Below are 20511 nucleotides of genomic sequence, written 5' to 3'. Positions count from 1 at the left end.
ATTATCGTGTTTCCCAAGGAATTTCAGGAGATTAAACCCAGTAGCATTGCAAAGTTGGTATTGCATTGCAGTTTTCTAGGCTGATTTCCATTTTATGGGGTGCACAATAGGCCATTTGTTCCTAAGTGCTATAATAGACGTCTATATCCTTAATTTAAAAGAAGAAGAAGAAGAAGAAGAAGAAGAAGAAGAAGAAACAGGGTTAGTATTTGACGAAATTGATTAAACAGGGTTGGGCAGATATAACCGGCATGTCTCATCTCATTTGATTTGAAACAAACTTTTTTTCAAATAAATGGAATAAAATGAATAAACGAATGTGTGCTGGACTTTCGAGAACTCCTAGTCATCATTTCCTGAGTTCACTCTGTAAGCTGAGGTGTCTGGACAGAAGGCGCTCTGTTCCTTGTTACATTTGGAATGGATCCAGTCATACACCATTTTTGCACCATATCTTGAATGCTCCTTTTCGTTGGTATTGGGCAAAGCGGATATTTGTCCCTCAATAATTCCCGTGTTTCCTTGATAGAGCTCCTATGTACGTAATGTGAATATTCGTTCTGGTATTGAATATGTCATGCTTATTCACAAAACAACTCTTTACAACAACAAACAGAACAGTTTATGAATCATTTGTAAGTTATAGAATGTAACAAGCAACAATGTAACTAAACATGCAGAAGAAAGGATAGCCAACATAATTTCAAATCAAATGAAATGAGACGGGCCGGTTTTATCTGCCCAACTCCGTACATTTGTACACTATGTTGAATAAAACTATTATATTCTAAATTAAGTGACAAGTTAGAACATTGATTAAGTGTCAGCATTTACTTTAATTCATGCTGAATTCCCAATCCAACCTCTTTGTACAGAATATCAGAAACGTACCCCTGAGTTCTGGGATCCTCCCACTGAGTAGTTCTGTTCTTGTGGTTGACGAAGTACACACGACCATCAGGTTGAACACGTTTCTCCCATCCTGCAGGAAGCGCACCCAGTGAATCCTCCTCTTGTTCTGGGACAGACATGGCCGATGCTGAGTGCTAGAACACATAGAGTACATGCATTTCACATACCATTCAACTTCATTTCATTGTTTTACACTCTATTAACGAAATGAAAACAGGACGATTTCTTCCATTTATCGTCGTTTTTAAAATTCCGTCTAGAAATACTTTATCCTGCATGGAAAGCTATTCTGTTTCAAGTTACGACCACTTATACAATAACGTTTCTTGAAGAATGTCAATATCCTATATAAATGCATTCCAAAAGTGGACACATTAGTTGAAGAGTTAACAACTAGTCGAAAATCTGAGTAGGAAATGAGACTACTGGTAGGAAGAGACAAAGAGGCGGGGAGAAAAAAGAATTTTGCTAGAAAAACATACAAAAACAATTCAGAAAATGCTCGTAAAAATAACGATGGTTAGCAGAAATGATGATTGTCAAAGATGATGATAATCGAAGTGCCACTGTACAATACCCTCAATGCAGTAAGTTGTCATGGGGGATGGGGAGACAAAAGGGATCCCATCACATGAGAACAACTAGGTGTACAGTCATATTACTTGAAAAATCGATCTTCTAACAATGTACATTCATTCATTGCATGAATGCTGCAAATACAGTGAATTAGCTCTTTTTTCAGGGAAGCGGGTCATACCTTCTGGTGGACAATGATAGGAAACAGACATGGTGCATGCATGTGCGAAATGGGCAACTTCCTAGCTTGCAATATTTGTACACGATTTTGCCATATTTTTAAATTGAATCCTGATTTTAAGGTGAAATTTATATGAATATTATTTTAGTTTCAGTAGCTCATTTTCATGCACAAATTAATATTTTCAGTTGGTGGTGCCCTTTTACCACATTCTTTTGCATACTCCAGAACTTTTAATCCAAATGCTGTATAAGTTGTATGAGAACCTCTTCTGCACAGGTGACATTGTGTATCGGACTTACCACCATGTTCCATTAGTGTCACAACATACAACTCACTATTGAATATCAAAACAAAACCTGAAGCCTTGATTTCCTCCAATTTGAAAGTAGAATTTAACGGGACTTGAAAATGAACTGAAAATTTTTAGGTTGAGAATCATGTGATCATGAACAGATTACTTCTTACGAAAGTGCTTTCCTCTGGATTGGAACTTACTTGAATTAAGGTAATCTAAATACAACTGACTCCTGAATCTATAGATTTTCAGTTTGTCACTAAAATTTAGTTTTCTATCCAAACTGTATGGTGACAATCATTCTTTTCAGTTCAGTTCTCAATTTGTGTGTGAGCAATGAAGGTATTCACCGAATCTGGTGAGCTTATTGTGCACATTAGTTTTTACAGAAGTGTTGTGTTTTCTTCAATATGAGTGGAAAACGAAATTTTCGTGTACTGAAAAAGAAAGAGTAATTGATTTTATTCACTAGAACGAATTTTTATACAATAATCAACATAAAGATGAGAAACAGCATTAGTCATAAAGGAGTTAGGATGATCAGATAATAAGATTCACACTTTTAACATTAACTTAATTTTAATAATTCATGTAATACTCTTTGAAAGTAAGAGCACAGCCAAATGGCAAGTATACCTTTTTGCAAAACTATGTTCACTCTATTATCTGTTAATCCATTTACCAAAAAGAAAACCGAGTGGAACCGTCTAGAGTCGACCTGGGGGTCTAGATTCGACCACTGTGTACACTTCCTAATTTCACGTGTTTATTCCAATAGAATTGCCTACTAGCCGCCACTGCTTGCTTCCAGCTGACTGATAACACTTCCCCTTTCAATCTCGCAAGGTAGTGGCAAACGAATTGTGCGTCCTTGATTATGTAAAATTCATTGTTGCCAATAGCAAAAATAGTAACAAAAAAGTACTCCGTCTAACTTTTAACAATTTAGCCTTGTTTAACTGTAATGCAATACAAAATAACTGTACTTCTGTAATCAGAATTTTAAACTTAATAACATATTACAACAAAAATTATTTTTCCATATTATTGAGAGATGTCAGAAGTTGAAGTTGTATTCCAGTACAGAGTCGACCATGCAGGCCTGTGGAATTTATCCATTCGAGCCACAAAGAGCCCTTAATAAACTACCATAATTGGGTATGACAGAGTCTCCAGAATCTCAGTACACACAGGCACTGGTGGGAGAAGCGGTCATCAAAGTGCTCCAGGTCATGAGATAGGCTTCCAAGAAAAGGAAAAGGAAAATTGAAATTGAACCAGGTAGAAGTATTGCGAGTATCAGTAGGCCTACTGAAGGCGGAATATCTCAGTCAAATGAAGAAATCTCTCATCCTGTCTCAACTGAGAAGACCAGAAAAAGAGAAGAAAACAGAGAGGATACCAGGAGTCCAGTAATAGTGATGAAGACGGAGGACATTTCACTAAAGATTCGTCAGATGAGTGGGTTGAAGAGGAAGATAACAATGATAATGACAATTTCGATGACCCTAAATCAGGGGATTAGCTTTTAGTGAAGGTCCCAACTAAAAAATTTTATGTCAGTTGCATTGAGGAACTGGTTCCAGGAGAAGGACTTGAACTTCGTTTTGTTAGAAATTGGGGTGGATTCCAGTTCAAATATCCTGAGGTGGAGGATGCGAGTCTTACTGAGTATGTTCAGGTAGAAAGAAAACTAAGTGCTCCTGTTCCTATGGAGAAAAAAGGAATTCTTAAAATTTGGTGTTGATTTTCAGGGTTATGATATTAATTAGGAGATGGAAACTGTATTTTCTGTATTTTTCAGGGCTATTTTATTAATTAGTACATTAATAATGTGATAATGTTGTGTGTAGTTTGACGTAAATTTATTCTGCTAATTAAATATTTTCTATTAAATTTATGAGTCTTAACCTATTTAATGTATGCACATTAAAGTAACTGCATTAAAATTCGTATTTTTCTATCCCAAATAACTTAAAAATAATAAAGTAAATAACAATAAAAGCATCCAAAAGGAGGTTGATATCGACCGGAATGAGAGTACACGTTCATTTTAATATGGTGGTCGACTTAATACTATGTACAGGGTTGAGTCTACCGGCATTTAAAATTTGTTTTCCTCTGTGACCGTGAAAGTTCATATAATGAAAATAACAGAAAAAAATCTCTGAGTTGTGCGCTATAACATACAATTTTCAGTGAAATAGTAGATCGCTTTGTCTGTGAAGTAGCGTTAAAAGTACGAAAAAAAAGCTGTCGACTCTAGACAGTTTGATGGTATCCAATTATTCTAGCTTGATTTCTTCACTTTCATGCAACCTTAACAACCACACTTCAGAGCTCAGTTTTAAGTTTTCTAGGAAATAACAATAGAAAACTGACCTTCGAATACAACACATTAGTCCAGTTGTAAGTTCTAGTTCAGTCTGAAAATTGGAGGAAAGCAAGTCTTTAGGAAGATAAGTGTCACAATTTTTTTTTTCTTCCACACCTTCCACACTACCTCCATCTAGCTAGTCTGGGTGATAGCCAAATCTTCGTAGGCTTTCACAGTGTAAGACACAGTCGAATTTGAGCGGTATTTTTCAAGGAAAAAAGTGCGTCTAATATTTCGAAACATATGGTAACTACAAAACACGATCATCTTTTAAATTTGTGTCAGAGTTGTGACAGTCTGGAACCACAGTACCTGTGGGTAGAGGAACCTCTGGTTGCCCTGCTGCATCACGTGGGCCCGCTCACCCTGCCAATGTTGGTAGTGCTGTAATCTCTCCGAGTTCGGCCTCTGCCAAGTTGTGGTGCGTGTGTTGTGATCTACATAATAGATACGTCCTCTGGGATCTCGTCTGATTTCCCATCCAGATGGTAATGGCTGCGGTCGCTCCCATGATGTGCTTCGTGTATTATGATCCACATAATACCGCCGACCATATACATCATATCGCATCTCCCATCTGTAAACAAAGTGAGAAATCAGTGCACCCAGCTGTTAAAAATGATGCATGCTCTGAGGTACAGCATAGGATTGACTGCTTCAAGGACATTATGAAGCAGCAGCCTCCCAGCTTTAGCTCTCTTTGCAAAAACATGTTATGGATTTTTATCATCCTTGAAAATCCAGCCTTCAGTCATGTTTGACCCTGTATATCTCAAATCTGATGGCAAGCATGCTAACCATTCGACTATTGAGGACGTCTCAGGGATCATTATATGAATACCTGTGGGGGAAAAGGTTTTAACATGCAAATTCCAAATTTTACAGGAGAAAAAATTGAATTTCCACTAGAATTTTATTTGAAAATGTTTTCTATTTTTACTTTGTATTCCATAGTACATGTACAAACGACGTAGAAAAGAAAATAAAAAAAATAAAATAAAAAGATTAATATGCAAAAGTATTTCATTTTCTAAAATAAACAAAACGATGTATTCCCCCCCCCCCATGCAAAAAGATTGTAATAGTTGTTTACATAGTAAGTTATAACATTTTGAATGTGCCAGCTGACATTCGGGGAATGCTATGGAATGATAAGAGATATAAGATTGGAAGGAATGATGTTGATGTCTATATGGGGAAATGGAAGAACCGCAAGAAAAAGTCGAAATGTGATTTTGTCCACCACAAGTGTCTCTAAGGATTCAGACCTAACAGGAACTGGAACATGGACTGCCTGAATGAAAGGACATAGCTGCAGACTAATTACAACGTTTTTTTCTCTCTTGCACAACTGAGGATATAACATTCTAAACGTGCTAAGTGCTAAAAACAACTTTCTGAGATATATAAAAAAAAAACAAACAAACAAACACACACTGCGAAATGCATGTCGAGATACCTGCAACATCATCTTTTGACACACAAATGGATTACTTACAGTTAAACTACGACAATGACAATTTAATATGATATTCTTATATGGATGTTTCTCCCTTAGATTGAATAAAGTGAAGTTTGAAAAATTGGCACTTAGCACATTTACAATGTTGGCCTTCAACTGTTAACAACTGAAATGTGACAAGCAAAATATCAGGTTTGCTAAATTAATTCAACAGAGACATTTTGTATAGTGCACATAATCGTTCTGCAAGGAAAAATTACTTTTAGAAAAAATGTATGTTATAACCATTTTGCTAACGGATATTCATATGTAGAAGGCAGTGGATTAGTGACAATTTGAAACAGGGCTCATTAGGAAGTCAGTAGGCTAATGAAATTTGAATTGAACAAGTTACCACTCTTTTTTCGCCCTAGAGCTCCACTCCTGCTATTGTTGTGATATCTGTTGTCAAGAGTTGACAATCAAATAAAGATATGGTCACACATCATTACTTTTGCAATGTTGCAGTACAAAATATTTTGAAAATCTTATACTGCTACTTGTTAGCCAAAATATTGACCAAATCACATACTGCTATGTGTACAACTAGACAAATAACAGCTACCGAACAAGGTGTTCACTACTTTTTCATGCTGCAAGCAATGTGTGAACAGGATTCCCAGGATTGTAGCCACAGCAATTTTGATGTTGGTTTTGTTGAAATTTCTGCAGTGGTTGCGATGTTGCCACCTAAATGTACCATTAATACTTTACATAGTTTGCATAGTTTACATAGTTTGTTTGATGTGATGGAAATAAATTATTTGTATCAGCTGCTAAATTTACAATGTATACAGAGTACATATGATGATGGTGGTGGTGGTGGTGGTGGTGGTGGTGGTGGTGGTGGTGGTGGTGATGATGATAAAATTAATTTTTTTTTTTTTTTTAAATTTTCCATCATACAGTTTCAAATAGAAGGTTTTCTAACATTAATTAAAAAAAAAAGTCATTATCCCAATGGACTCGTATTGAAATTCCCTGCACTCGGATTTAATGTCCAGTTTGAGGATGAATGCAGTGTACTGTAAAAAATGATTATAGAATAACTACGCAAGATTTTTAATGCAGAATTTATCAGAGGATATGAAGGAAGTATGTACGTACTAAGATGTCTTACTAAGATATTTTGGTATGGTAAATCTCGCGATCATTGTTTATCAAATGAGGCAATTGAGTTAATGTATACTGGCATTTTTCTAACAGCTTTATAATAAAAATAATGTCACTTCTGAATACTAGTTAGAACAGAAAAAAAAAAATAATAGACCTAAGTGAACCAAGAGTGTGCTTGTGGAATTTGCAAATTCCAACTACGAGTACTATAACAGAAAATAAAAGGCTGTCAGCTTTAGCAGAAATTGCCAGTGCAATGTGAAGACAATGTTCAAATTAAATTGCACACTCTTCAGACTCAATATACAGTAGTGAAAAGCGGTTATAATAAGAAAAATTTACGATATTCACAAAATGTTCTTAAAAAATCATGATTAATTCATCGACTTCATTGCAGTTCTCGATGGAGATTGTAACTTCAATTTGTTCTATATTTTTATTCTTTCTTTGGCCTTCTACCTCTGACTGAGGTTCTAGCTGATATGTACATCTATTATCAGGCACTGCATCTCACTTAACAATGTGTGTCAGAGGAAGAACAATAATTGTTTGTTTATATCTGAGGTCTGACTAGTGTAATATGTAGCTAATCAGTCATGTAACCTATGCAATGGAGGGGAAAGGAAGTGGCCACCCTACCCTATTATCTCCTGGCCTAGTTGCGTCATAAGTGGTGCCATGCTGGTATCACTTGTGAGGTTCGGACCAGTCTTCGAACAGTTGATTAAACAACAAGTTTGGCCTTCAGTAGTTTAACATTCTGCTATCTGTTTTATAATTAAAACATGTGACCAGGTCATAAATAAGCTGTTGTTCGAGTTTCATAATCTGAAACCCTAATGCATAACCACAAAACGTATTGAAAACTGAACACAGAGATGCAAAGTTGCAGCTAAACTGCGGCTGCAAAAGTTGTGCCTTGGGTGTGAACAGGCTCAAACCTCTGTCACAACTTTTGTAATGTACTGGTTGTACAGCATGGAAAGTTGCGTGCAGAGTCTTACAGGTGAAACACCTTAACTAACTGCACTCCGAATTTTTCCTGCCTATAAATCCATTCTCCTCACACAGGATTTATGTATGACATTTAAGAGGCAAGCATAATAGTGTTACACTGTTGAAGATGCCAAACAAAAATTATAATACTAAGCACTAGTGATGGGTGTGATTTGCAGACCTGTGATTTTGTTGCTGTGATAGGTTTGTCCTAGTTCCAAGTGTGAATATAGTTGCAAAATCACAGCTCTGAGAAATCGTCATCTCAGACCGATATGTGATTCATAGATATGGCTACTCAACTCATGTACATACATATATGACAGCGCCAGAGTTCAGACAACTGAAAGTCAGAAAATTAACTTGAAGGGACAACATATCTGGGATCTAATTAACTATCGTCCCTCTCTAGAGGTTAATGAGGGCAACTCTTTGATAATGAAGCTAGTATATGCACTCGCTATCGACTATATTCTTCCACGAATGACTTACCTTTGTAAACATTCTTGAGACACATCGCAGATAACACAGGCCATAGTGTAGTTTGTTTTTAATATACTGGCCTTGCTAATCACTACTGTTTATGCAAGACATGGCAGCGATATATCAATTCAATTCGCAGAAGAGAGTTGAACATAAACTGTTGGGTCGAGATGGGAAACATTGAAATGTTTTGATTAAATATATTGATTTATGTAGTCCATATTGCTAAAGACAATAAATTAATTTAGAAAAATTTAACAATTTATCACTCATTACTGATTTCTGTAGTCTCAAATAATTGAATGTTATGGAATATAATTATGAAAGAGAAGACTGAACACATTATTGATCACCAGGTAGAAGTAATGGCTTGGGTCTCAAACGATTGGGTACATTACGTGATTGTAATGTTCGGATATTTTGGTTTTGTTCCGATATACCTACCCCTTGCAAAGAACAGTTATATTCCTTAATTTTGTAAAATGACCACGAATTGAAGACTTAAGAACCCACACAAGCTGGGATTTGCAGCAATAAGAAACTTCTACATTATGATTGATGGTGAAATTACCCTTAGAATGTGGTATGTATTGCCATCATCTTTAAGTACTGATTCTGTGAATGCCAGGCTGTTACAACATTTGCAAATTGCTAAGAATCATTCGAACACAAAAATTACACTGTGACAAAATCGTTATTATCTATCATAGCGATTTTTCCGAAGCTGTCACAGTTCAGAGCTGTGATGGCAAAATGCTGTCACACCTCACCTCTACTGAGCACGAGATGTGAATATAATGCAATACTTACCCTGCTGGAAGAGGTTCCTCGGCACCAGTGGACTGTCCTCTCTGCGCTGCCACATCTTGAGCCCCAGGTCCAGCGGCCTGCGCTGCAGCTGGTTGTGTAGCAGTACCATTTGCTATAGGGGCAGATCCACCTGTTCCCATTCCAGTGTTAGGTGTGGGACTCGTTCCATTGCTATTCACAGGAGAGCTACCGGGAGCCAAATGGGATGCTATGGAAAAAAAAAATAATATGCAAATGAATTCCTTCACATCTATTCAATATTACTACACAGAAAATAATATTAAAGTAAATTTAACGGAAGTTCTCAACATAAGAATAGCAAAACTGACTTATGTAAATCATAAAAAAAAAAAAAATCTCGAAAGTACTCGAAAAAAAATCTTTCTTTTTCAGAAAAGTTTCTATTTCTTTATTTTTACTGAAAGTATCCATCCATTATCCAATTCTATATTTATACTGGGTGATTCTGTGACTTTGTTACAAACTTTTAAGAGCAATAGAAGTGATCAATATGAACAATTTTCATATAGAAACCCTGTCCTGAAACATTCCATTTGTTAGTTACAAGCCTTGTTATATAGTATGTAGTTTGTGTGCCAGCTAGCATTAAAAGCTCAAGACATCTTCCTGAAGTTTGTTTACAGGCTGCCTATTTCTGCAAACGTTGGTGAATTCTTATAAACATCATATAGACTAGTTGGCATCGTAAATTATATTATGATGAAGCCTTGCAAATTTTCTTCCATTTCCATTTGCCATTTAATCAATTAAATACATATCAGCAAGTTCTCTTAATGTGCATCTTACCATGATATCTAGAAACTAAAATAATTGTCTTACATAATGCTTAACCCAAACAAGCCTAACAGATACATATAAAGCAAATCAAGATTTCAGGTATAACTCTCTGTAAAGTTGATTTGAATAATTTCGAGGGAAAAATTGTTCCGGAGCCGGGTATCGAACCCGGGACCTTTGGTTTAACGTACCAACGCTCTACCACTGAGCTACTCGGGAACTATAACCGACACCGATCCAATTTTTCCCTCTATATCCACAGACCTCAAAGTGGGCTGACAACCGTCAAGCAACCAACTTCGAGTGCACACTAAGGCCGGGTGCACACAGAATCAGACGCGGCGCGGCGCGACGCGACATTTTGTCTCGTGGTACTTGTCTCCCATTGATTTCTTATTATGTGGTGCACACAGAATCAGACGCGGCGCGACGGTCGCGAGGAGACACAAGGAGACACGAAGAGACAACTTCGAATGACTGCTAGAAGTTCGTCGCGAGGAGACAGTCTGATAGCTGCAGTGTACTGCGCATGCGTTAGTAGTGGCTATGATTGCACGCTTTCCTTATCTATAAAAAATACTATTGTTGTGTAGTGCACATTATTCATAATGGAGCTCGATGCGGATAAATTAGTTGATTTAGTACAGGAAAGATACGTTCTGTACAATATTTGAAACAATATCACGACAATAATGTGGTTTCTAAAAATATGTGAAACATTGCAAATGAGATGAAAGCACCAGGTGAATAATAATTTATAATAATAACACTGCGTAACAAATGTTAACATTTTTTTTGCGCTAGGCATGTGATATATGTTTTCTATATAATTTGAGCCTCCTGAATACGAATAAGACAATAAAAACAGTTGTTGGTTACGGTTTTTGAGAAATGTTGGAATTTATATTTATTCAAAATATTGTTTTATATAATGACAATAAGGCTCAATATTCACTGTTCAGAAGATTACAGCTTTCATTTTCTGCATTTTCTTTTACACTGGGCATCAGGTACATCACGAGCTAAAGTCCAACAATAGTCTGCTAGCATATTGGTACTCCATTGTCCTTGGTATCTTTTTTCCATAGTTGAAATTTCTTGATGGAAGCGCTCATCATGCTCATCACTGAAATCGCACAATTCTCGGGGGGAAAAAAAAGTCAAGATGTGAGTGAAGGAAGTGAATTTTCAGGGAAATTTTACAACCCCTAGTTTAATACGCCAACAATAAATTTTTCACTAGTACTTCATAGTTCTCACTTCTACAGTTATCCAGAAAATTAATTCAACCTCCTTGAATGCTATCCAGACGGCTGTCTCTTTTCCTTCCTGCAAAGATTCGAAGTGATTGTCCTTCACTATTTCTCTAATTTGTGGTGCATTGAGAACTCCCTCCTTTATTTTTGAATCACTAATAGCAGGAAATGTTAAGGAATGCGCGCTGGTCCGAGTCCTCATGGGGGAAGAAATTTTCTCATGAAATTTCGGCCAGTGTATGGGACCGGTGCCCACCTAGCATCGTGATGCACTTGGGAAGCTACGATAGGTAGCGAAAATCGGTTGCGAAAGCCAGATATAACGACTGGGGGGTTCATCGTGCTAACCACACGATACCTCCATTCTAGTTGGATGATCGTCCACCTCTGTTTTGGCATGTGGACGTGAGGCCAGCAGCCAGCTGGTCGGTCTGGGCTCTTCACGGGGTGTAGCGCCACGGATTATTATTAGCAGGAAATTTTTCCTGGATATTTTTAAATGTTTCAGTTTTATAATTTATCCCTTTAACAAAATTCTTCATTAACTCTAACTTATTGTGCAAAAGGGGTAAAATTACTTCGCTTTGAAGTATAAGGGGTTGATGTATAATATTTTTCTTCCTTGGCTCTAGTGATTGTCGTTTTATTTTATAATGCTTATCTCGAGCGCGAGTCCACACCTGTGGAGTAACGGTCAGCGCGTCTGGCCGCGAAACCAGGTGGCCCGGGTTCGAATCCCGGTCGGGGCAAGTTACCTGGTTGAGGCTTTTTCCGGGGGTTTCCCTCAACTCAATACGAGCAAATGCTGAGTAACTTTCGGTGCTGGACCCCGGACTCATTTCATCGGCATTATCGCCTTCATTTCATTCAGACGCTAAATAACCCAGATGTTGAAAAAGCGTCGTAAAATAACCCAATAAAATAAAAATAAAATATCTCGAGCGCGACTGTCCAATTCGTACAGAAAGCAGCAAAATTTTGTGTAGCCTAATTGCATTCCAAAAAGCAATGCTACAACCTTCAAATCCGCACATATAAACCATTCGTACTTTGAATATTATCATTAAAGCACACTTTAAAGAAATACACGTCTTACACAGAATAGTAACACCACAAACATATCCTGGTAAACTGAAACGTTTTCATACGGCGAACCTGTTTCTTCCCCTCCAAATGGAACCGAAAAGGGCAATAAAACAATTTCCGCTTCTAGAAGTGGTTTAATAAGAAAGAAGTGCGCACAAACGTGCCATTTAGTTTGGTATGAGTTACTTTTCTTTACTATATTCCATTAGTGACTTCGTTCTATTCACACATTTACTAAAATGATATTTTGGACACACTTCGTTGCACAGTTTGCACACGCATTCGGGGGAAGGTTCGTGGTACTCTGATCTTCTGCACAGTTTGTGTGAACTGCTAGCCTTGTTATGGCGCTTCGTAACTTGTTGTTCGGTGGTTTTGACATGGTGATATATTGCAAAATATAAACTACAGTAATGTAATTAAAGCTCACCGTGAAAGAAATGCACATCTCAAGTAAAATCAGGTAAACTCAAGTGAATTTATACTGCGAACCTGTTTCACTCCCTCGAAATAGACTCGTAGAAGGACAATAAAATAATTTCCCTTTCTACAAGTGCTTCTAACATGGTGCCCTACTTATACTAATATTGTTTTCACATAATGGGTCTTCACATTTCTAAAACAAAATAGTTACGCACGAAATACGGTGATTTTTTAAATAAAATGCATAGAAAATTAATTATATTGTGCATCTCGAAAACCCGAAGTGATGGAACATTTTGCTTGTTATTTATTAATTCAGGAGGTCGAAATTAGTAAGAATTTGTTAGTTTTATGTCTGGCGCAAAATGACTGTTGACCAGTGTAATTTGTAGTAAGTCTAATTCTCTGCTCTATACTATCATCATTATTGATTTAATATATTATTTTTCTTTATTGTGAGTCGTGAAGTAGTCATAAACATAAAAAAAGACGTTTGTGCAGTACATTTTAATTTTAAGACTCTTTCAATCGTATAGATTTTTAGGAGCTTGCGTTCTTAGGAAATAATAAGCAAATACAATAGAATTTTTCATATAGACAGTCCTCTTTTATCGACGCCATTTTCTAGCCTAGGCCCGTTTCCCAATCCCACAGCCAGCAAATCAGTTGTCGCGAGCAGACAGTTTTAAGCTGTCGCGAGGCGTTGTAAAGCAAAACGTAGCGTCGCGCCGCGCCGTGTCGCGTCGCGTCTGATTCTGTGTGCACCCGGCCTTACTCTGTGTGACTTAAATTGTGGCTTTCTGTTAACGAACAGTGACGTGTATTATGCAAATCAAGATTTCAGGTATAACTCTCTGTAAAGTTGATTTGAATAATTTCGAGGGAAAAATTGTTCCGGAGCCGGGTATCGAACCCGGGACCTTTGGTTTAACGTACCAACGCTCTACCACTGAGCTATTCGGGAACTATAACCGACACCGATCCAATTTTTCCCTCTATATCCACAGACCTCAAAGTGGGCTGACAACCGTCAAGCAACCAACTTCAAGTGCACACTAACTCTGTGTGACTTAAATTGTGGCTTTCTGTTAACGAACAGTGACGTGTATTATGCAAATCAAGATTTCAGGTATAACTCTCTGTAAAGTTGATTTGAATAATTTCGAGGGAAAAATTGTTCCGGAGCCGGGTATCGAACCCGGGACCTTTGGTTTAACGTACCAACGCTCTACCACTGAGCTACTCGGGAACAATTTTTCCCTCGAAATTATTCAAATCAACTTTACAGAGAGTTATACCTGAAATCTTGATTTGCATAATACACGTCACTGTTCGTTAACAGAAAGCCACAATTTAAGTCACACAGAGTTAGTGTGCACTCGAAGTTGGTTGCTTGACGGTTGTCAACCCACTTTGAGGTCTGTGGATATAGAGGGAAAAATTGGATCGGTGTCGGTTATAGTTCCCGAGTAGCTCAGTGGTAGAGCGTTGGTACGTTAAACCAAAGGTCCCGGGTTCGATACCCGGCTCCGGAACAATTTTTCCCTCGAAATTATTCAAATCAACTTTACAGAGAGTTAAACCTGAAATCTTGATTTGCATAATACACGTCACTGTTCGTTAACAGAAAGCCACAATTTAAGTCACACAGAGTTAGTGTGCACTCGAAGTTGGTTGCTTGACGGTTGTCAGCCCACTTTGAGGTCTGTGGATATAGAGGGAAAAATTGGATCGGTGTCGGTTATAGTTCCCGAGTAGCTCAGTGGTAGAGCGTTGGTACGTTAAACCAAAGGTCCCGGGTTCGATACCCGGCTCCGGAACAATTTTTCCCTCGAAATTATTCAAATCAACTTTACAGAGAGTTATACCTGAAATCTTGATTTGCATAATACACGTCACTGTTCGTTAACAGAAAGCCACAATTTAAGTCACACAGAGTTAGTGTGCACTCGAAGTTGGTTGCTTGACGGTTGTCAGCCCACTTTGAGGTCTGTGGATATAGAGGGAAAAATTGGATCGGTGTCGGTTATAGTTCCCGAGTAGCTCAGTGGTAGAGCGTTGGTACGTTAAACCAAAGGTCCCGGGTTCGATACCCGGCTCCGGAACAATTTTTCCCTCGAAATTATTCAAATCAACTTTACAGAGAGTTATACCTGAAATCTTGATTTGCATAATACACGTCACTGTTCGTTAACAGAAAGCCACAATTTAAGTCACACAGAGTTAGTGTGCACTCGAAGTTGGTTGCTTGACGGTTGTCAGCCCACTTTGAGGTCTGTGGATATAGAGGGAAAAATTGGATCGGTGTCGGTTATAGTTCCCGAGTAGCTCAGTGGTAGAGCGTTGGTACGTTAAACCAAAGGTCCCGGGTTCGATACCCGGCTCCGGAACAATTTTTCCCTCGAAATTATTCAAATCAACTTTACAGAGAGTTATACCTGAAATCTTGATTTGCATAATACACGTCACTGTTCGTTAACAGAAAGCCACAATTTAAGTCACACAGAGTTAGTGTGCACTCGAAGTTGGTTGCTTGACGGTTGTCAGCCCACTTTGAGGTCTGTGGATATAGAGGGAAAAATTGGATCGGTGTCGGTTATAGTTCCCGAGTAGCTCAGTGGTAGAGCGTTGGTACGTTAAACCAAAGGTCCCGGGTTCGATACCCGGCTCCGGAACAATTTTTCCCTCGAAATTATTCAGATACATATAAACTGAGGTGAGGTTTCAGTGCATTGGCATTCAGTGAGTTCGATGTCAGATAGCTATTTTAATGTACACTGCAAACAAGATTTTCATAAACTTCGATGTTCACAAAAATAACCAGGGCGACATCATGGCTACGTTGAGGAAAACAAAATGATTTATTTTACCATGGCCCTCCAGTGTTACTTAGACTGATTAGCACACAAATCACATTTTATAATTACCAAATGGAACATTACCAAACATGGATTCCTACATCAAAGTTGTTCGTAATGATCTTCTCTATCATCCCTAAAAGTTTGTAACAAAGTCACAAAATCTTGGAACCTGTTTTTTTTTTCTGCTTTGACCTTCACTGGCCACTATGATCAACTATAGTTGTTTTGAAGGAACATATATTTACAAAGCAGAGAACTTGGTTGGTTGACAATAATTCTGCTTCGAACATTCTCAATCATTGTCATGGTTCTTTTACATGCCATGAATTTACAAATCAAGAATCCCAGTTTTAGTTCTAAAAGAAAGCCATAATAATCATAATCATAATTACTATATTTGTACAGCTCTTAGCTGGGTGTGAACAAGTTGTGTTAAAAAGATAAAACCAAACAGATTAAGCATAATGCATTCAACTACAATGTTACTTCCAAATTATTTAATGTACTGTACTGTCTGTGTTCCTTAATCTGATAAACGATTTCTTGAAATTATATATCTATTGCAGCCTGAAATATTTAATATTTTATCCAAACTATAAATTAAAATTTTCTACTGAATGTAACATAATCATTTAAGGAGTAATAATGATAGACACAAACACATGAATTCTGAGATCTGCTCCCACCACGAAAGGTAGCATAAGGAATTATGAAGTAGCACTCTATACTTTTGGATGAGGTGCCTCAAACTGTCATTGCAAGATGGCAATGTTACTGATATGCGCACAAGTGAAACAAACACCAGTTCCAAGATGCCAGCACCTCTGCAAAAATATACCAATATGTCTTTAATTAGCCTATCTAATTATTTTCCAATTACCTGGCACTTGTTTTGTTCCATAGTTTCTGGATACGAGGGATAAAAATATTCAGTAGTGACTGTTAAAAGAAAGAGAGATCCCCTCACCTCTCTATTTTATAAGGTAGTTTCGGGTGTTTATGTATGTAATATAGGGCAAAAATGTCTAAGGAATAATAATAATAATAATAATAATAATAATAATAATAATAATAATAATAATAATAATAATAATAATAATAATAATAATAATAATAAGCGTTTTCGAGTTTTTGTTTATATGAACAAAGAAGAACTGATTTCCATGCATCTCCACATATCACTAATGCAATATGTGTAGTGACATTTTTAGTAGTATTTTGTTAGATATTATGCTGATATAAAAAAAAAAAGCATGCTTAATGTTAGGTCTAAAACAAGCTTCATATATACAAACAAATACAAAATTCTCAATATTATTTTGTCAGTACATTTAAGTGTTAAAGTATTTCCATTTCACAAGCAAAGATCAAATGAAAAATTCTTCCATTGAATAAAAAGAGAAAGCATAGTTAAAGCGTGCAATTTTCGAATAAGTAATTTTAATTCTATTTATGTCGGAAATAATTTATTTACATCATGTTTTCAACCATGTTAGTTACACAGTATTCATACCTATTAATACTGGTTTTATATATATATTTTAACTTAAACTTCTTTACTTTAACAGATTTTCAATTAGTAACAATGAAGAACTCCATCTGTAAAACTATTAACCAGTTATAATAATTGAATAATGATTCTTCCAACCTACAGCAAAAAGTACAGATTTCTTTATCATACAAATTTCTTATGAAAATTAAAACAGAAGTCGTAAATAGTAATTATGTAACTCAGTTTCTTATCATGTATGACATGCCTCAATGCTTGTCTCAAGGTTGAAATATAATTAAGCCAATAAAGACAGCTTGTATACACAGGAAGCACGATTCTCATTTCATGTACATAAGAATTTTTTTAATTCTAAGTCATATTTGCATCGATTCATGTCTAGTGTTTGCCTCTGTTGTCGCCAATTGCAGCATTATCAACAATGTAAAAATTCACATTATTTGCAGAAATTCATTCTTGAATATTTTTATCTATGACAACCATACTATCAATGTTACGTAAATCGTGTTTTAAGTCATCACTTTTAAATAACAGAGAAATTATGTAAGATTTATACTGTATTAAGTTAATCTAATAAGATATATGGATTGTATATGGAGACTAAGAGAAAGGCGGAAAATAGGAACGATTGGAGAATGCTGGGTTTGCAGTGAAATGGGCAGAAAACTATGAAAGACTGACGTTAAGCTACTAACAGATTTCCCTTGGTAAAGCTTGGATGAAATGTATGGAAACATCTTTATAAGGGAAAAGACTTAAGCCAGCAGGCTGCTCTAATTTAGAGTCACAACTTAAAACGAACAGTGTTGTTTTCTATTATTATTATTATTATTATTATTATTATTATTATTATTATTATTATTGTTATTATTATTTTAGAAGTATAGTTTAAAGCTAATTCATAATATTCATTAAGACTAAATAATTTATAAACGTGGATGTGACAAACTGTTTAAGTTTGTAAAAATTAAAACAACCTTCTGACATTGAATTTCGCTATTTGGTTATAAGAAAATCCATTAGTTACACTACAGCAAGAATCATTCGGCAGCCTTGCAATTGGCAGTTAAGACATCTGCATTCTTGATCTCTTTTATTTTTTAACATGAAAAGTTTAAGTGGGGCAGGAAAAACGTCCGTTACTACAAGGACTATTCAGAAATCAACTTCTGATTGTCGATTGTAGATTGCTAGATCGTTGCAGGAAGATGGCGCTTGCGCAGTAGCCACAAGTAAAGACGTAATAATGCTTCCATGCATCGCACACTAATTTCCGTTCAATAGTCTGTGAGAAACAGCTGTTGATCATGGACGCGATTATTATTCGTCCCACGAGTTGAGAGGTCTGTTCGGTTATTCGAGTTCTTCACGCAGAAGGAGTAAATGCTGCTGAGATTCACTGTCGATTGTGTCGTGTTTATGGCAACATTATGAGTTGTACGGGACTTACTTACTTACTGGCTTTTAAGGAACCCCGAGGTTCATTGCCACCCTCACATAAGCCCGCCATAGGTCCCTTATCCTGAGCAAGACCAATCCAGTCTATATCATCATATCCCACCTCCCTCAAATCCATTTTAATATTATCCTCCCATCTACGTCTCGGCCTCCCCAAAGATCTTTTCCCTCCAGCCTCCCAACTAACACTCTATATGCATTTCTGGATTCGCCCATATGTGCTACATGCCCTGCCCATCTCAAATGTCTGGATTTAATGTTCCTAATTATGTCTGGTGAAGAATACAATGCATGCAGTTCTGTGTTGTGTAACTTTCACCATTCTCCTGTAACTTCATCCCTCTTAGCCCCAAATATTTTCCTAATCACCTTATTCTCAAACACCTTTAACCTATGTTCCTCTCTCAAAGTGAGAGTCCAAGTTTCACAACCATAAAGAACAATCGGTAATATAACTGTTGTATAAATTCTAACTTTCAGATTTTTTGACAGCAGACTGGATGATAAAAGCTTCTCAGCCGAATAATAACAGGCATTTCCCATATTTATTCTGTGTTTAATTTCCTCCCGAGTAACATTTATATTTGTTACTGTTGCTCCCAGGTATTTGAATTTTTCCACCTCTTCAAAGGATAAATTTCCAATTTTTATATTTCCTTTTCGTACAACATTCTCGTCACGAGACATAATCATATACTTTGTCTTTTCGGGATTTACTTCCAAATCTATTTCTTTACTTGCTTCAAGTAAAATTCCCCTGTTTTCCCTAATCGTTTGTGGATTTTCTCCTAACATATTCACGTCATCTGTCTAGACAAGCAGCTGATGTAACCTGTTCAATTTCAAATCCTCTCTGTTAACCTGGACTTTCCTAATGGCATACTCTAGAGCAAAGTTAAAAAGTAAAGGTGATAGTGCATCTCCTTGCTTTAGCCCACAGTGAACTGGAAACGCATCTGACAGAAACTGACCTATATGGACTCTGCTGTACATTTCACTGAGATACAATTTAATTAATCGAACTAGTTTCTTGGGAATACCAAATTCAGTAAGAATATCATATAAAACTCTCTCTTAACCGAGTCATATGGCTTTTTGAAATCTAACTTCTAACATTCCAAGTACCAAATCTCAAAACCTTATTCCTTTGCTGTGGTCATGCCAGAGAATCAGTCCCATTCCGAGGCTTATTTGAAGGTTTCGTAACAAGCTGTTTTTTATGGTAATGGGTTGTTAGCACTTCGCCCAACCCCCAAGCTGAGGACCACCCCTCATCGGCTGTCCGCGACTGCTTATTCAATATATTCACAGCTACCCTTCATATCTGGAGGCCGTCTCCTCGATCCGCAACCTGAGGACGCACCATGCTGTGGTAATAGGGACCCACAATACACGAGTTGTACGGGCCTGGTGCAGAAAATTTAAGAATGGGCGTGAAGATATGCACAATGAGGGAGGTCAAGGACGACATTCAATTGTGACTGATGAAGCCATCAAATTGAACAAACTGTGCGAGAAAGACGTCGTTTCACACTTTCTGAACTCTCTGAAAATTTCCCACAAATTTCAAGGACATGTCTCTATGAAATTGTTATGGCAAGGTTAGGTTTCCACAAATTTTGTGCACGATGAGTGCCGAAAAATCTCACTGACCAGCATAAAGCTCAGCAAATGACCTCGGGCTTAATGTTCCTTCAGCGTTACCACAATGATGGTGATCAGTTTCTGGACAGATTCGTGACAGGAGATGAGACATGGGTATAGTTCGTGAATGCTGAGACCAAAGAACAGTCAAAGCAGTGGATGCACACCCAATCTCCGAACAAAAAAAGAAATTCAAACAAACATTCTTGAACCAAAAGATGATGG

At 37.0% G+C, this 20511-nt stretch overlaps 1 protein-coding gene across 2 annotated transcripts in view; it reads right to left on the bottom strand.

Moving 5' to 3' along the window:
* Positions 1-20511, bottom strand: part of Su(dx) (Suppressor of deltex) — a 118079-nt gene that overhangs the window by 42127 nt on the left and 55441 nt on the right. For both annotated transcript variants that reach the window (XM_069841502.1, XM_069841501.1), the window contains exons 6-8: positions 9251-9458; positions 4657-4921; positions 892-1046 (exon numbers count right to left, since the gene is read on the bottom strand). In XM_069841502.1, the coding sequence (XP_069697603.1) occupies positions 892-1046; positions 4657-4921; positions 9251-9458 (628 nt within the window). The remainder of the gene's footprint in view (positions 1-891; positions 1047-4656; positions 4922-9250; positions 9459-20511) is intronic.

This window comes from Periplaneta americana, chromosome 12 (assembly GCF_040183065.1).
Source record: "Periplaneta americana isolate PAMFEO1 chromosome 12, P.americana_PAMFEO1_priV1, whole genome shotgun sequence".
Lineage (NCBI taxonomy): Eukaryota > Metazoa > Arthropoda > Insecta > Blattodea > Blattidae > Periplaneta > Periplaneta americana.
Note: the sequence above shows the minus strand (reverse complement) of the source record. Positions and strands in the feature narration are given on the sequence as shown.